The 19230-nt window shown below is 40.3% G+C and overlaps 2 protein-coding genes across 3 annotated transcripts in view; one reads left to right on the top strand and one right to left on the bottom strand.

Annotated features, from left to right (window-relative positions):
• Positions 1 to 19230, bottom strand: part of adamts14 (ADAM metallopeptidase with thrombospondin type 1 motif, 14) — a 78771-nt gene that overhangs the window by 40602 nt on the left and 18939 nt on the right. For both annotated transcript variants that reach the window (XM_084434643.1, XM_084434642.1), the window contains exon 4: positions 8539 to 8735. In XM_084434643.1, the coding sequence (XP_084290769.1) occupies positions 8539 to 8735 (197 nt within the window). The remainder of the gene's footprint in view (positions 1 to 8538; positions 8736 to 19230) is intronic.
• LOC311305675 (uncharacterized protein) lies at positions 13042 to 19107 on the top strand (the record flags this gene model as incomplete). Its single annotated transcript, XM_084433489.1, has 4 exons — positions 13042 to 13122; positions 16131 to 16411; positions 17227 to 18456; positions 19050 to 19107. 4 exons carry the CDS (start codon positions 13042 to 13044, stop codon positions 19105 to 19107), a joined length of 1650 nt encoding a protein of 549 aa, XP_084289615.1.

Below are 19230 nucleotides of genomic sequence, written 5' to 3' on the forward strand. Positions count from 1 at the left end.
TTTTTTACAGTATTTTTGATCAAATAAATGCAGCCTTGGTGAGCGGAAGAGACTTTTATCAAAAATATTGAAAAAAAAAAATGATTCTAAAATTTTGACTGGCAATTAGCACGTTTACCATCATTTAAGGTACAAAATGTCCATATTTATAACACTAACTACAGAAGCAACAAATAACAAATAATAAATTTTTAAAGAAAATGTAAAACGCAAGCCAATGCTAATCCTTCGTTTTAGAGGCTTTATCACAAACACAACACAAAGTGTTCGCGCTGAAATAGCGACCGCAAGTTCGTTTGGAACGTGAATGAACGCTGTTTAATGACGTGTCAAATGTGTAATATAACACAGAGAGTGTGACGTGAAACACAGTCTCATAAACACAGCTGGAAACAGAGAGACTGTGTTTCCAGTGGAACATTATTGCGACGCGCCAGACCACCCGACACGCTTCTGGAAGCACATTCACATGCTGGCGGGTTCTCAAATCCATCACAACATACATGACACACCAGTAAATACTGTGTTCTCAGTGTCGCCACAAGGAGGCGCTATACTGAGTCTTCATCTACGGTCAGCTTTCCTCTTCAGATCATCTACTGTCTTCAGTACCGAAATGCAAGAACATGCCGGAACTCATTAAAATGATCTTTATAATCTCTCATTAAATAATTTTCTGCCTGGGCTACATAACATAAACTGTGGTGAAGATTAAGCTGTTACTGCTGTTTATGTGTCTATGTGGTGTTTTTAATGTGCTTTAAGACAAACCATGTGTAAGTTCATAAGTCGACACCATTGCTGAGTATTGCCTCCTTAAAACTGCAGTGAACCAAAGACAGTCTCAAAAACACGCTTTGAAATCGCTGGTGTTTCTGACGTCACAAACTACCTTGTAACCAATCAGATCAACGTGTGATCGTCAACCAGTGGATCTCTGAGCTGAGTGAGTGAGTGGAGGCGGGGCTCATTTGCATATTCATAGAACCACGCATACTAAATGAGGCGAGGGTGTCGAGTTACATTCAAGATATTTCAAGGCACGAAGAAATTTTTTTTTTAAGTAAACAACTTTAAATATGTCATTTTAGTGATCAAAGATGAGTTTTAAGGGTTAAAATGATTGATTACAGGGCGATGATTGATTTTTGTTAATGTTAAAGTCTCTTCTGCTCACCAAAGCGGCATTTATTTGATCAAGAATACAGTAAAAACAGTATAATTGTGAAATATTATTACAGTTTAAAAACTGGATTTACTTTGAAACAACTTAATGCAACACAAATGAATTAAATGTAACACAAATAATTACAAATAAACACTGAAATTTGAAATGGTATTCTCTTGTAAAACACTCCAAAAATGTCAAAAATGTTTTTCTGGCTTCAACTTCCCAATGTGAAGTTAAAGCCAGAAAGCCACAACAAAATTGAAAAAACATGGAATTTCTTTGAGCTCGATGAAGAGTGACTCTGATTCTGGAGAGTATTTTCTGCAACGTCTTCTTCTTCTTCTTCTTCTTCGTCTTTAAAAAGCCACACTTCACCACAGTTTGTTATTATGCAATGCCAAAAATGTCTGACCAACAAAAAAATGCCGTTTGGCCTCAAAGTCTGACGTGTGACACGCAGTTAGAGGAATTTGAGCCAAACTCTGGCCGTGTTCGATCGCTCTCGGGTTCGAGCGCGGAGGGAAAACAGCGCTGATCTTTTTTCCATAAATCAGGAAAGACACTTGACAAACACTTGATCCGGCAGCCGGGGTCACAGAGTTTACACACGCATTCTGGTTAAACACACGGCCTTGGTTTCCTCAGGCTCTGCTTTTGTGCCTCATGCTGGTTTGGCCCAGTGTGAGGGTTGAAGATCCGCCTGGGGATTATGGGTAATATAGCGCTGAAGGACTCGGTTAAGGTTAAACCCTCTTGAGTTTCCCGTCTTCACGGTAAGGTCACCTTTACAGCACACCTGTGATAACAACACTCCGCATTTACAGATTTACACACACAGAGGAAAACACTGATACAAAAACAAAGGAAAACAATGAGGAAGGGCAGCACGATTCATCCAAGTAAAACTGAAATCACAATTTAATTAAATATATTTAACAATATATGCGCTGCGTGTTTTAGAGTAAAACAACCATCTTCACAGACCAAAAAATACGCTTAAGGGATTCTTGCGGTTTTACCGGCAAAATAATAAGTAATAAGTATGTAAAATTAAATTATTATTATTATGAAATACTCTATTTTTTATTTTAAAGTGAAATATTACAATAGTGACATTTCTTTTTTTTATTTAGCAGTCTTTATATTTTTATTTACAACTACTAATAATATTTATTATTATTATTACTTTATAGCTATTGATTTATAATACTAATATGATATTATTATTATTATATTATTTTTATTATAAATATATTGATATAAGTATTTTGGCCAAATTGTGCAGATCTACAAACAAGCACAACGTTTTTTTTTATTGCATTTTAAATCATTTAAATATTATTGTTATTATATTTATTATAGCCATATTGATTTATAATCACAACATTTTAGCCAAATTGTGATTATTATTATATTAATTTTATTAAATAATATATTTGTATTTTACAGTATAGATCTTATTTTGTTTTGATTTAGCAAGTTTATATTTTTATTTAATAATAATAATAATAATAATAATTGATTTGTGCAAATTGTACAGCTCTATAAACAAGCACAGCAAATTTTCAAATTGTCGTAATCACAATTACACAATTAAATATATTTTTTTTAGCCCTACACTAAATTTACAGCATGTTTTTCTCCTGACCAGCTGTGACCAAATCACTTGGCAACATCATAAACTGATAGGAACAGACACTGCATTAGACTCCAGAAAGGCTGAGGAGCCATTTTAATGTTATATAAAAAGTTTAGAAGAACTACTTAAAACACACAGCTCCAACAAGCTCCACCGCTTCAATTCTGTTCTTTACAAATGATGAGGATTGTAATTATTCACAACATCACGTTCACACACCACTCATCACATGTTGTCATCAACTCTGCCAGAGCGCAAATCAACTCTCTGACCACTTCAATCACATCTGGTTTAATGAGTTATGAGTGCCTGACTGCCTGAAACATGCTAATTAGTCAAATAAAATACAAAAAAGTGTCCTTACGAAAGCATTTCTGCTCTGAAATTTCACTTACAATTAAAACTGGATATTCAGCAGTGAGGAATGCGACAAACAACATTGGATCCCATTGACTTTTACTGAAAAGGAAACTTGTTTACATGTACATTACATTAATGCCTTTGGCAGACATGTACTGTATATCTAAAGCATTGCATTCAAGGTATACATTTTACTAAATTCATGCATTGTCTGGGAATCAAAACTATGATTTTTTCGTAGCTATAGCAACTACTGTTTGAGCTACAGGAATAATACCCAATATGCAGAGCGAGTTACATTTTTATGCAAAATCACAAAGACCAACACTGCAATGTAAATATAACACGCACGGATCAATCGTTCACAATAAGACCAGGAATGTGCATTAAGAACTGCGCAGCTTTTCCCTTGTTTTTCTATGTGAACATGCTTCAGACGGGCTCGTTTGACCTTCGTCTTGCATGACATACCATTCTAAAAATGTTCAACTTTTAAAGAAATGCATCTCTAGACGCAAATAAACGCGCTCTGTTTGATTACCCCTAACGTCTGTCAGCAATGCAACAAACTTCAAACTTTAGGACTAGCTAAAACAAACTCTTCCTCCATCTGGGAATGTACACAGACTGTAATTACGTCCAGGTTTAGGTTGCAGACTCTGCGTGACGTGATCGGCTTCCCGTCATGCTGACACTTGTCTGGAACGATGCGAGCGGATACGGAGCGGCGTGTTGTGATCCAGACATGCACTGATGACTCGCTCCATTGCCCTGAAGATCCGTAAACAGCCTCTCCGGATTGAAAGGAGACATGCAACGCGCCTCCCCCCGTGATGAAAGCATGCGCTTCTATTATTTGTAAAAGTGTCTGCGAATTTATGAGGTGAGACCCCGTCTGACGACCTTCACGAGAGGCTCGTTTGTGTTTATTTACGGCGAAAGGCCCGAGCGAGCTCTGGAAAGCTGCCTCAGTCTCTACAGGACACATATACACATGTCAGGCCATCAGTCACAAGAGAACGTGAACGTCTGACAGACACCTGGATAGAAAAACACACTATTTCTCCTGACAGGAGCTGAACGGAGGCTAGACACAGAAATGAGGCCACCGCTGGAAAAGTATAGGGTTGATTTTTCAAGTCGACTTGTATTAGTTCATTTAAGCCATTAGTCGACTAGTTGCACGTTTATGATTTGGTGGCATATAGAAATGGTTTGAGTTTTAAAACTGTCCTACTAATAATAAATATTAAGTGCTCAAGCGCACACACAAAGCTGCAGAGCACCAGCAAAAGTAATGGAAAAAACAGAAAGGAGACTGAGTGAACATTTGAACAATTTATTAATAAACTTATGTTTTCTAAGCTGTTGTCGATTCTTCATTGAAATCGTTGCCGACTCGTTATTTCCATAGTGAGTGAGCCTATAGAGAGAAATGCACATTAATAAAGGTGCAGTAGGCTAAGTGATTTCTGAGAAACTATGTTTATATTTGACATCAACCCAAACAGACACGCCCCCTCCCTTCATTGCTCCGCCCCCAAAATGCACTGACATGCAATGCAAGAGTGGATGTCTCTTTATCATAGCTGAAGAGAAGCGAAATAATGCTTCATAGTGAAGATGACAAACGAATGACAAGGAAGAACACTCTCTCCTCCCCATCATGATTGGACACGCCCCTACTGCTGATTGGTTCACTCTCTCTCTCTCCTCCCCCATCATGAGTGGACACGCCCCCTACTTCTGATTGGCTCACTCTCTCTCTCCTCCCCATCATGAGTGGACACGCCCCCTACTTCTGATTGGCTCACTCTCTCTCCCCATCACGAGTGGACACCCCCCCCAGTTCTGATTGGCTCACTCACTCTCTCCTCCTCCATCATGATTGGACACGCCCCTACTGCTGATTGGCTCACTCTCTCTCTCCTCCCCCATCATGATTGGACACGCCCCTACTGCTGATTGGTTCACTCTCTCTCTCCTCCCCCATCATGAGTGGACACGCCCCCTACTTCTGATTGGCTCACTCTCTCTCTCCTCCCCCATCATGAGTGGACACGCCCCCTACTTCTGATTGGCTCACTCTCTCACCTCCCCATCATGAGTGGAAAAATGAATAGTTAAATAAAGTGAGACGGCTCTCAGATCTCATCAAAAATATCTTAATTTGTGTTCCGAAGATGAACGAAAGTCTTACGGGGTTGGAACAACATGAGGGAGAGTAATCACTGACAGAATTTTCATTTTTGGGTGAACTAACCCTTTAAGTTAAAGGTCATGCACCTACTAACATGTTTCAAATTATAAGCCATGTTTGAGGTCAGTGAATGATTGGATTGGAAATATTCTCAACATAATTACCACATGGGCCAGCCATATTAACGATCTGTCCGACATTGACTGCGTGACTTCACCACTTCCGGAGTTTTTTCTGCGACTAACCAACTAATTAAAATTTGTTCGACCATGCCTCTTCTCGTCAACATTAATTTGCAGCCCTAGAGATCTAGTTTAATGAGTAATATTCAGCATGCAGACATCGAATATTTTCACTGAGGCTAATCTTCTGATATCAAAACTAGAGTAGTTGAACTAGCGCTCCTGAACGCTCAAACACATGTTGATTCTCTCGCAGTGATGAGAAACGCAGCTGTTCTCTGAAGGCGTTGAGCATCGCTAGTCAGTGAACAGCAACACCAACGCAGGACCAAACCTGGGCCGTTTCTCAACGCAAGCATCGTCCACCGTCCAGAAACCAGTCTCCAGACGGTAAAACACCCACAATGCCGAGCAGAGAAGCTTAACACAAAGTGGAGAGTGATTTATCTTGCTTCCGGATGTCTAACATACATAACTTTATCTGCTCTGAACATGGAAACCTCGGCTGATCAGACAATGATAAAGATGATAAAGCCAAAAGAAAGCATCTTTCTCACTATTAAGCTCAACGCACAAACACACACTCCAGAGACTCTGTGTATGTGTAGCTATAATTTGAGGATGAAGCTGTCACTAGAAGCGAGCTGAATTCAACAAACCCTCCCAGTGGGAACGTCGTCCACAGCACAAATGACTTCGAAACTAAGAAAACCTGCGCTTACAAAAATAGGGCACAGTCGGTTCTGACAGGCAGAGAAAAATGATGCTAAACGCAAATAATACAATGTAATGAAATGTATAACCTTGCATAGTTTGCAAATAAATAAATAAACCTTGCAAATAAACTTAAAATATCAAACTCTTGTTAAGACTTCCCAGATGCTGTTTTTGTTAAAGTATACAGGATAAAAGTTTGGAATAATTCATTTGTTTTTTATGTTAAAATTGTTAACGTTACTGTCAATGTTTGTGGAAACTGCAATGATGCTGAAAATTCAGCTTTTATCACAGGAATAAATGACACATTACTAATATATTCACATAGAAAACAGCTAATATTTCATAACTTTAAACATGGAACTCTTTTATGTACTTTTTTGTGTAATGTCCTCCTGTAGATAGATAGCTAAACATATATCTGTGTGTCTGTGTGTGTGTGTGTGTGTACTTGTACAACTATCTTTGTGAGGACCAGTTTGAGTGTTAGACCATTGGAGTGAGGACAGAGAGAGTAAAGTGAGGACATGTTGGCCGGTCCTCAGTCTCTGAGAGCCCTTTAAAGGCCTGTTTGAGGGTCAAGACTTGGTTTTAGGGATAAGGTTATAATGAGGTTAAGGGTCGGTTTAGGGTCAGGGGTCGGGTTAGGCACTTAGTTGTGATGGGTAAGGTTAGGGTAAGCGGCTAGAGATTGCATTGTGTCAATGAATGTCCTCATAAAGATAGATGTACAAGAATGTGTGTGTGTGTTGGACCCATGAACCCTGGTCTCCGTCAGCTCAGTCGCTGGTCTAGCGTGGGATCCTGTGTGTGTGTGTGTGTGTGTGTGTGTGTGTGTATGTGAATGGGATCAGTCCACTGCTGCGCTCCTAACCGTAACTGTCACGGAGTGAAACAGCTCCTGTAAATATCTGATTGGAGGGATTTTGCGTACGTAAGTAGATTAAGGTGGCAGGACCTGGTGGGACGTGTGTGTAACAGTCTTTTCTCTCGTTCTCTCTCTAGTAATCCTCCCACAGCTTCCCGACAGCAACACGAGCAGTGAACCATGGGTAAAGAGTCATGACTGGCGTGTGGTGCTTGTGCACATTTGGTTGGAGAACCATGCATTTCTTCATTAAAAAGGACCTATTCTGCTTTCCTCCATGTTCATCTTCCTTGAGTGTGTAATGTTGGTGTTTGAGCATGAGAAATGTTTCAGGAGTTCTTCTCTATATCAGTGTCAGTGTTTCTGAACTCCTGAAACGCCTCCATTGTAGTCTTGAGTTTCTTCCGGGAACGAACACGTCACAATATTCCTCATTATAATAATTCATACGCAGAATAAAGGGGCGGGGCCTGGTTGAGTTAGTTAGTAGTGTGTTAAACTGGTGGTTATGCTAAGGGGCGGGACATTTCCCAAACACACTCGAAGCGCTCGACCAATCACAACACACTGTTCCAGCCGACCAATCAGAGCACAGTGTGCTTTTCAGAAGGAGGGGCTTCATAGAGACAGGAACTAAACAGGGGTGTGTTTCCCGAAAGCATCGTTAGCAACTATAGTCTGTCGTTATCAGCAGTTCAACGAGTCGGTGTTTCCCAAAAACATCGTTCTAACGAACATTCGCAAACAGCATCGCAGAGTTGAGTGACAGATCTCCTGTGGTTAGAAGAAGAGTTTCTCGTTTTCATGACATGTGGACTCAATAAATCCTGATCTTGAGGAATATAAGCTGACATTCAGTACAACCTGTGTCTTTTATTTAGAATACATACAAATGTCATTTACGTCTTTGAGTTTGACAAGAGATTTAAAGCGTAGTTTCTGAAGAGTGCGCATGTGTGAACGAGCTCTAGTGTGTAAGAACGAGTCTATGAGTGAATCCGGAAATAAAGCAAAATAACTGAGAAAAAAGAGAAATATTCCTCAGCATTAACATCTAGCATTAATTTGATCTCAAACAGATTCATTAGCAGTAGTTATTACTCCACCGCCTGCGTGACATCATTAACCAGCGTGGCTGAACGACCAATTTGCGACAATATGGTTTCGGGAAACAGTCGTGACTCGCTAGTTGATTTCTTCTATTGTAGTGAAGAAGCGAGTTACGGAAGTGTACGGGAGACGTACGCCAGAGCGTTACTGACAGACTGGGAAGAGAGGAGCCGCAACAATGGAGAATATGAGGAGAATAATCAACATTCAAGCTGGAAAACCTGTTCTAGTAGAGCCTGAAAACAACATCAAGACTTTAAATACAGTGAAACTGCAACTTCATTCACTTACTATGTTCATCAGCGTCAAGACGTAGTTCTGCACGTGTTCTTTGCCGTGAAAACGCACAACCGAGTCGTCCACCGCAAGCAGCACCTCGATGTTGTAGTCGTCTTTCTTCGTGTGTCTGCGTTTGCGCTCCGTCTCCGACAGTTTCTCCTCCACCGCGTCCAGAGCGTTGGGAAGCTCGGCGATCCCGAAGTCCGTCACTGAAAACAACAACGCAAGTTTGTTTACAAATGTATTTGTATGGCGCTTTTCACTACACACACTGTTTCAAAGCAGCTTTACACAAATCATGATGTTGATGTCTATAATATCCTATAAATGCATTTAGCAAATTAGACCTGGGCGATGATATAGTTACATTTTACGACAATACAAGCGATCAAACAGTTGAGATTTGATATATAGAGCTTCACGTGTGTGTGTGTGTGTGTGTGTGTGTGTGTGTGTGTGTGTGTGTGTGTGTGTGTGTGATGGGTAGGTTTAGAAGTAGGGTTTGTGTAAGGAGAGCGAATATACAGTTTGTACAGTATAAAAACCATTATGTCTATGGAGAGTCTCCACAAAGATAGTGAACCAGACGTGTGTGTGTGTGTGTGTGTGTGTGTGTGTGTGTGTGTGTGAATTCAATAACAAATATAGCTGCAAGCAGCCATTACCGGGGCCAAGCAGAATAAGACGACAAGACATGCCAACATGTCTGAAAGTGTCAGACCAACTGCAACAATGAGCAATTAAAGACATTTAAAGAGGATTTTAGGCAAAATGCCTGAAAAATCATAGAAACAATAATTAAAAATATGATTTGATGGATTATCACTTTCGACCAATAGGTGGCGCAGTTACAAAACTGATGTGATGTGGTCAGAGTGAAGTGACAATGACACATACAAAGATTGGTGTCAATATATCAAGGCATTGCAGATATAAAGCCTTAATTATTGCTATTAGCATCATGCCTCAACTTTGCTGCTGCGCTATACGAAAACGGTTTCGTCTATCGACACGAAATCCATAACTTTTAGTCGGCACGGTCTGGAGATGGTACTATTCGATTTTGGTGAAAATCGGACTAACGGTCTAGGAGGAGTTCGAAAAAGTAGGTTTTGACTGAAAATCAAGATGGCGGACAGGAAGTTTGGCCAAATAAGGAAAACTTGGTATCTATGTTCTCGGCTTGACCCAAGGAATCTATTAAGACCCGTGGCATTTCAATAGCCAGATTTATTCAAAAGTTATTAGCCTTTTTGGAAATTTTGTTATAACTTTTGACCACTAGGTGGCGCTGTCTTGAAATATTTTGGTTGCCTTCAGGGGATGGTGCTGATGACACAATCTGAGTTTCGTAATATTACACCAATGCATTTGTTTAGTATAGCATTTTATTTCACAAAACTGTATTGAAGTCAATGGGAATTTCATGTTTTGTTCAATTATAGCGCCACCAAGAGGCTCAGTCCCACAATTTTTTTTACGTGTCCTCAGAGTGAGCCCATACATATGTGTCTCAATTTTGGTGAAAATATCTCAATTCACTTCGGAGTTATAGACATTTATATGAAAAAACACGAAAAAAATGACTGACACATGACTTTGATTGGAAATTAGTACCCCTAAACATCAATATTTTCGCATTTGGGCATTGGTGTATAGCTATCGACCTATGTTTCCAAACTTCTGACGGTGGTTTCGTCTCGATCGGACTAGCGGTTTCAAAGATATAGCCAAATGTTTTTTAAGCGCTAAATCACAACGCTACACAAACCGTAAGGCGAAACCTAGCATGTTTGGTATCGTAGGACTCGGCAACGATTCAGGAGTCTAAAAAGATGAGTTTCGTGAAAATAAGTCGATCACACCCAAAGTTATAAGCATTTGAAAAAAAAAATTCACCACTAGGTGGCGCTGTTTCGAAACTTCTCACACTCCTTCAGGACATCGTGCTGATGACCCATACCAAGTTTCGTAACAATCAGTTCATGCGTTGTTAAAATACAGCATTTTAGCACAAATTTCAAAATGGCCGACAGTCAAATTGGCCGATATGGCAAAATTGGATATCAGTCGACTCGGCATGACGCCCTGAATCTATCAAGACCAATTTTATGATTTTTGGACAAACTGTTCAGAAGTTATAAGCAAAAATAGCCATTTTTCATATCTCCGGACCTGTAGGTGGCGCTGTGCCGAAACGCAGCATGTAGCCTCAGGTCATGCTTGTGAGTACATGTACCAAGTTTGGTCTGAATACGATAAACCGTTGCGGAGATACGGCCTTACGACTGTTTTTGCAAGCGCTACGTAAAATTTGTTCGAGCGTTTATCGAAAACGGTTTGACGAATCAACAAGATTTTAATAACTTTTTGTCACCCCTGCCTGAAGATGATCCGATTCAATTTTCGTGCAAATCGGACAAACCGTCTAGGACGAGTTCGAAAAAGTACCTTTTTAGGAAAATTCAAAATGGCGGCCATGTTTTTATGACGGAAAATGACGATATAGGGTGCAATCGAATCGTCATGAGCTCAGGAATCAGAGGAAAAAAGGATTTTGCTGATTGGCCTTACGGTTCAAAAGTTATTAGCAAAGTAAAAGTGAAACTTTGGACAGGTGGTGGCGCTAGAGGGAATGACTTAGAAACACAAAAATTGGTGTACTTAATGTTGGGACTGTCCTCTATCAGAATGTCAAACCAAAACAACTTTCCCGCAATCGGTTCTATGGGCTGCCATAGACTCCCATGGCGGAAGAAGAAGAATAATAAGAACGGGAACAGATACAATAGGTGCCTCCGCACCTTCGGTGCTTGGCCCCTAATAACACAATGCATTGCAGGCGAGTGTTAAAAACAGACTATTTTACCCAATATTTGTCTGCACCAGTACCAGAATTATTTTACTTTCATTGAGATTTTTATTGAATTTTATTTTAGTTCGTTTTTTTTTCAAGTAAATTCTTTTTAAACTTTTTATTGAATTTTATTCCAAGAAAATGTGACGTTTTTATTAACATTTTGAGTTTGTTTTTATTTTAGTTCATGTTTTTTTTCAAGTAAATTCTTTTTAGATTTTTATTGAATTTTATTCCAAGAAAATTTGAAGTTTTTATAAATATTTTGAGCTTGTTTTTATTTTAGTTCATGTTTTTTTTTCAAGTAATTTATGTTTTTGATTTTTATTGAATTTAATTCCCAAAAAATTAGAAGTTTTTATTATTATTTTGAGTTTGTTTTTATTTTAGTTCATGTTTTTTTTTTTCAAGTAATTTATTTTAGATTTGTATTGAATTTTATTCCAAAAAAATTAGAAGTTTTTATTAACATTTTGAGTTTGTTTTTATTTTAGTTCATGTTTTTTTTTAGTTTTTTTTTTATATGTACTGTGTGTATGCAGGGAAATGTAATGCATATTCAACTTTCAATCAATGGGCGATAACATAGTTTACGATGGGTTTGTCAACAGAAACTTCAAAAAGAAATCTGCCTGGAGACACCAGATGGCGAAACACACTCCTGTAAAGTCTTGCTTTATAATGAATGTTGATTGATACATAACACTTTTGTTATGTATCAATCAACATTCATTATAAAGCAAGACTTTATTTCAGGAGTGTGTTTCGCCGTCTGGTGTCTCCACAGATCACAGCACACATTATTCACATTCTGATGAATAAATGCAGACGTGAAAGATTAAAGGTTGAGTCACGTTTCAGAACGAGAGAAGTGAACACAAGAGAAGAAGAGACGCTCGTTTGATGCCTAAAGATGAGATGCTTGGCTGTGCTTCTAAACTTCGAGCGCAGGCTTGATCCTGATCCTGATCTGAAGTCAGTTCTGGAAGGAAGACAGTAAAACTATCCTGCCTTCTGAGATCACTTAAAGTCTGAGCCAGCGTCATGTTTCCTGAGCAGAGAAGACATTTACATTTTTGCATTTGTGTGTGTGTGTGAATTCAACAACAAGAACACAATGCATTGCAGGCGAGTGTTAAAAACAGACTATTTTACCCAATATTTGTCTGCACCAGTACCAGAATTATTTTACTTTCATTGAGATTTTTATTGAATTTTATTCCAAGAAAAGGTGAAGTTTTTATAAATATTTTGAGCTTGTTTTTATTTTAGTTCATGTTTTTTTTTTCAAGTAAATTTTTTTTAGATTTTTATTGAATTTTATTCCAAGAAAATGTGAAGTTTTTATAATATTTTGAGCTTGGTTTTATTTTAGTTCATGTTTTTTTTTTCAAGTAATTTTTTTTTTTGATTTTTATTGAATTTAATTTCCCCAAAATGTGAAGTTTTTATTAATATTTTGAGTTTGTTTTTATTTTAGTTCATGTTTTTTTGCTTTTTTTTTCATTTTTTTTTTAATGGTTTTAGTGAACTACTTAGTGCTTTTTAGATGCAGTAGCAGCCCACTCTAGGTTTATTTCATATTTATTAATTTTGCATGAAGAATTCAGCATGACTAGAACGCCAGAAAAGGGAAAGCGATAATATCCGACCTCAGAATGCGTAACCGAAGGTCAGGAATCTCAGACACCAGAAGGTCGAGTAAAACTCTATTCCAGCTCCAGAAATGCACAGCAGAGGTAAATATTACAGCGGAGAAACGTCAGGACTTCTGGCACTCTCCATAAAACTCATGACATATGGTATTTACATTGACATTCTCTTATAATTTCACAGACGTCAGAGGCCGGTCTAGACTTCTGACCATCATTACGCTCTCGCCGGATTGCAGGTGTGGAGCATTAAAGAGCCGTACAGCTGCAAAACCGGATTTGTATTATTATTATTAGCGTTTTCATAGAGCGGTTTCTCACAGTAACCTAAAAACGGCAGAACTGCACTTCACACTAACTAATCCTGCCATAACCTGGACTCAGTAGTGGAGTATTACACCATGTGTCTGCATCACTCTCATGTGTATCTATTATAAAGCATTCCTGTCCACGGGAACATCACAACACACACACAGATCTGATATTTCACATCACTTGCATCATGTCATTGTCTAATCGAAGGTCCACGGGACAGTCGGACACGGATTGTCAGTTAATGATTCACGCACAGACGGTTTTCACGGGAATAAACACTGACAAAGCCACAGTTTAGTGTCTGAGTGACAGTTATAAATAGTGGAAGTGCTGAAGCAACAATCTAGGAAGTTTCTTTCCGTGTTTTATGGACATGAACCGAGGCACTATTATGGTATTCTTTTAATTATACCACGGTACATGAATATGATAATCATTCAGAACAAAAGGTTTTAGATAGTTTTTGAAAAGGTCTCTTCTGCTGCACTAAAGCTGCATTTATTCGATCAAAAATACAGTAAAAATAGTGAAATACAGTACTGTGCAAAAGTCTTAGGCATGTTAATACCTAATGTAATTACATTTCCAAACATTCTTTTTGCCATTAATTGTAATAATCCAGTGAGATTTGTGTCTGATAGCAGCCGGTGTGATCTGATCTCACCATCATCGAGTCCGTCTGTGATTACATGAAGAAACTGAGACAGACTAAATCCAGAAGAACTGCGGGAACGTCTCCGAGACGCTTGAAGAAACCTTCATGCAAAGCTACCTGACAAACTATGCGCAAGTGTACCTGGACAAAAGCCGTTTTAAACGCAAAGTCGTTACACCAAATATTGATCTGAATTAGGGATTGAATTTGTGATTTTATTTTTGAAAGCATTCTCACTTTACAGCATTTTAACACAAGTGCCAGTGCTCTTCACAGTAGCTTTGCAGGAGGGTTTCTTCAAGCGTCTCGGAGACGTTCCCGCAGTTCTTCTGGATTTAGTCTGGCTCAGTTTCTTCATGTAATCACAGACGGACTCGATGATGGTGAGATCAGATCATACCGGCTGCTGTCAGACACAAATCTCACTGGATTATTGCAATTAATGGCAAAAGGAATGTTTGGAAATGTAAACTGATATTTCCCACTGACACACTACAGGGGTGTATAATAATACACACATTATAGGGGTGGTGTGGCGCAATGGATAAGACACATGCCTTTGGTGTGAGAGACCCGGGTTCGAATCCATTGTGAGACACCAATGTGTCCCTGAGCAAGACACTTAACCCCTAGTTGCTCCAGAGGCGTGCGACCTCTGACATATATAGCAATTGTAAGTCGCTTTGGATAAAAGCGTCAGCTAAATGAATAAATGTAAATGTACAGCAAAAGATAGAAATAACTGACTTAAAACCAATTGTTTTAGGGGGGTATTAACATGCCTAAGACTTTTGCACAGTACTGTATTTTTACAATGTAAATCAGCTGTTTTCGATGTGTATATATAGTAAAGTGTGATTTATTCCTGTGACTATTTTCAGCATCATTACTCCAGTCTTCAGTGTCACATGACCCTTCAGAAATCACTCTAATATGATGATTTGATGCTCAAGAAACATTTCATTTTTCCTTTTCTTTTTTTTCAGGATTCTTCAATGAATAGAAAGTTAAAAAGAACAGCGTTTATTTGAAATAGGATCTTTTGTAACATTATTAATGTCTTCACTGTCACTTTTGATCAGTTTGAAGAGTCCTTGCTGAATAAGATTATACATTTTTACTGACCTTCTGAAACTTTATTTTAACTTTATTTAAGTATTACCATGGAACCACCATAGTCTCTGTACGAGAGTTTTCAATGTTAACAAAACTAATGAATCCGAAAGAGGAATCTGCGCTGAATGATCTGTCAGGCCAGTGCAGATCTCTTTCTCAGAGTGGTTGGACGGGGTTTGCTCTCTGACCGTCTGAAGAGCGGAACTGAGTTTACGGCACCGGAGAGACGCTTTAATGCTGTAAAATCCTGCAGTTCCTCGAGTGACTCCATCAGTCTGTGCTTCTGAGTTCAGCGCTTCAATAATGAGACTCTCAGATGAACATTTACTGAGCAATACATCTGAACCCGCTGTGAGTCTCACAGGATGCTTGATTTTAATTTCATGTGTCAATGAAGATGATGGATGTTTATAGTAAAGCCCCAAATATTTCGTTACCTTGTCTTTCTCATAGAGCAAAACAATTAATCAGAAAAACAAATGTGAATAAGATTACAGCAGCCGCGATTACCTAATCATGAAAAGAGCATATTACAGTTTCACCAGAGCCCGTCTACGGAGAGCCTGGCCACTCTCTATTAAGTCCTATTGTGCCGAATGTTGGTTGTAGTTCCACCAGAGCTCCACTGGGGGCGATCGCCCATGAGTGCAGAATGAATGGGAGTCTATGGGGCTAGACGGCTAAATGTGTCTCTTTCACCCGATTGCCGTTGAGAAATCTCAGATTTGATTGTAGGTTTTGCAAGTTCAACATGGGTTATAGGTCGAAAGTTGAATGAACGAGTACTTATGTCCTTTCGATTTCTTACAGGTTGAGTTGTTGTTGCCCATAACACGCTAGCATTCTGCTAATGAACGCTGATTGGTCAGTGAAGGACTGATTACGACCAGAGAAAATGCTTGATGGTCTTTTAAAACAACAAAACAAAAGCTCTTCTAGTGTGTTTACCTGTGTCAGCTGTGGTGTGTGTTTACCTGTGTCAGCTGTGGTGTGTGTTTACCTGTGTCAGCTGTGTTGTGTGTTTCCCTGTGTCGGCTGTGTTGTGTGTTTCCCTGTGTCGGCTGTGTTGTGTGTTTACCTGTGTCAGCTGTGTTGTGTGTTTCCCTGTGTCGGCTGTGTTGTGTGTTTCCCTGTGTCGGCTGTGTTGTGTGTTTCCCTGTGTCAGCTGTGTTGTGTGTTTCCCTGTGTCGGCTGTGTTGTGTGTTTCCCTGTGTCGGCTGTGTTGTGTGTTTACCTGTGTCGGCTGTGTTGTGTGTTTACCTGTGTCGGCTGTGTTGTGTGTTTACCTGTGTCAGCTGTGTGTGTTTACCTGTGTCAGCTGTGTTGTGTGTTTACCTGTGTCAGCCTGTGTCAGCTGTGTGTGTTTACCTGTGTCAGCTGTGTGTGTTTACCTGTGTCAGCTGTGTGTGTTTACCTGTGTCGGCTGTGTTGTGTGTTTACCTGTGTCGGCTGTGTTGTGTGTTTACCTGTGTCAGCTGTGTGTGTTTACCTGTGTCAGCTGTGTGTGTTTACCTGTGTCAGCTGTGTTGTGTGTTTACCTGTGTCAGCCTGTGTCAGCTGTGTTGTGTGTTTACCTGTGTCAGCTGTGTGTGTTTACCTGTGTCAGCTGTGTGTGTTTACCTGTGTCGGCTGTGTTGTGTTTACCTGTGTCAGCTGTGTGTGTTTACCTGTGTCAGCTGTGTTGTGTGTTTACCTGTGTCAGCTGTGTGTGTTTACCTGTGTCAGCTGTGTTGTGTGTTTACCCGTGTCAGCTGTGTTGTGTGTTTACCTGTGTCAGCTGTGTTTACCTGTGTCAGCTGTGTTGTGTGTTTACCTGTGTCAGCTGTGTTGTGTGTTTCCCTGTGTCAGCTGTGTTGTGTGTTTGCCTGTGTCAGCTGTGTTGTGTGTTTACCTGTGTCAGCTGTGTGTGTTTACCTGTGTCAGCTGTGTTGTGTGTTTCCCTGTGTCAGCTGTGGTGTGTGTTTACCTGTGTCAGCTGTGCTGTGTGTTTACCTGTGTCAGCTGTGCTGTGTGTTTGCCTGTGTCAGCTGTGTTGTGTGTTTACCTGTGTCAGCTGTGTTGTGTGTTTACCTGTGTCAGCTGTGCTGTGTGTTTACCTGTGTCAGCTGTGTTGTGTGTTTACCTGTGTCAGCTGTGTTGTGTGTTTACCTGTGTCAGCTGTGTTGTGTGTTTACCTGTGTCAGCTTTGCTGTGTGTTTACCTGTGTCAGCTGTGCTGTGTGTTTACCTGTGTCAGCTGTGTTGTGTGTTTACCTGTGTCAGCTGTGTTGTGTGTTTACCTGTGTCAGCTGTGCTGTGTGTTTACCTGTGTCAGCTGTGTTGTGTGTTTACCTGTGTCAGCTGTGCTGTGTGTTTACCTGTGTCAGCTGTGTTGTGTGTTTACCTGTGTCAGCTGTGCTGTGTGTTTACCTGTGTCAGCTGTGTTGTGTGTTTACCTGTGTCAGCTGTGCTGTGTGTTTACCTGTGTCAGCTGTGTGTGTTTACCTGTGTCAGCTGTGTTGTGTGTTTACCTGTGTCAGCTGTGTTGTGTGTTTACCTGTGTCAGCTGTGCTGTGTGTTTACCTGTGTCAGCTGTGTTGTGTGTTTACCTGTGTCAGCTGTGTTGTGTTTACCTGTGTCAGCTGTGCTGTGTGTTTACCTGTGTCAGCTGTGTTGTGTGTTTACCTGTGTCAGCTGTGTTGTGTGTTTACCTGTGTCAGCTGTGCTGTGTTTACCTGTGTCAGCTGTGTTGTGTGTTTACCTGTGTCAGCTGTGCTGTGTGTTTACCTGTGTCAGCTGTGTTGTGTGTTTACCTGTGTCAGCTGTGCTGTGTGTTTACCTGTGTCAGCTGTGTTGTGTGTTTACCTGTGTCAGCTGTGCTGTGTGTTTACCTGTGTCAGCTGTGTTGTGTGTTTACCTGTGTCAGCTGTGCTGTGTGTTTACCTGTGTCAGCTGTGTTGTGTGTTTACCTGTGTCAGCTGTGTTGTGTTTACCTGTGTCAGCTGTGCTGTGTGTTTACCTGTGTCAGCTGTGTTGTGTGTTTACCTGTGTCAGCTGTGCTGTGTGTTTACCTGTGTCAGCTGTGTTGTGTGTTTACCTGTGTCAGCTGTGCTGTGTGTTTACCTGTGTCAGCTGTGTTGTGTGTTTACCTGTGTCAGCTGTGCTGTGTGTTTACCTGTGTCAGCTGTGTTGTGTGTTTACCTGTGTCAGCTGTGTTGTGTTTACCTGTGTCAGCTGTGCTGTGTGTTTACCTGTGTCAGCTGTGTTGTGTGTTTACCTGTGTCAGCTGTGTTGTGTTTACCTGTGTCAGCTGTGCTGTGTGTTTACCTGTGTCAGCTGTGTTGTGTGTTTACCTGTGTCAGCTGTGCTGTGTGTTTACCTGTGTCAGCTGTGTGTGTTTACCTGTGTCAGCTGTGTTGTGTGTTTACCTGTGTCAGCTGTGTTGTGTGTTTACCTGTGTCAGCTGTGCTGTGTGTTTACCTGTGTCAGCTGTGTTGTGTGTTTACCTGTGTCAGCTGTGTTGTGTTTACCTGTGTCAGCTGTGCTGTGTGTTTACCTGTGTCAGCTGTGTTGTGTGTTTACCTGTGTCAGCTGTGTTGTGTGTTTACCTGTGTCAGCTGTGCTGTGTTTACCTGTGTCAGCTGTGTTGTGTGTTTACCTGTGTCAGCTGTGCTGTGTGTTTACCTGTGTCAGCTGTGTTGTGTGTTTACCTGTGTCAGCTGTGCTGTGTGTTTACCTGTGTCAGCTGTGTTGTGTGTTTACCTGTGTCAGCTGTGCTGTGTGTTTACCTGTGTCAGCTGTGTTGTGTGTTTACCTGTGTCAGCTGTGCTGTGTGTTTACCTGTGTCAGCTGTGTTGTGTGTTTACCTGTGTCAGCTGTGTTGTGTGTTTACCTGTGTCAGCTGTGCTGTGTGTTTACCTGTGTCAGCTGTGTGTGTTTGCCTGTGTCAGCTGTGCTGTCGATACCTTGAGAGAAAAGAAAGTGCAGCGTGCGAAAGCACCAGAGTGACTGTAGGATTGCAGTATCTCTGGTTGTACGATGTGTATGACGTCATTGACATTTTAAAAGACTTTTTAAAGCAAATAAGTGACTCTAAAAAATCTAACACCCAGCAATGTGTAATTTCTTTGC

This window comes from Rutilus rutilus, assembly GCF_951802725.1.
Source record: "Rutilus rutilus genome assembly, chromosome: 16".
In the NCBI taxonomy this organism is placed as follows: Eukaryota; Metazoa; Chordata; class Actinopteri; order Cypriniformes; family Leuciscidae; genus Rutilus; species Rutilus rutilus.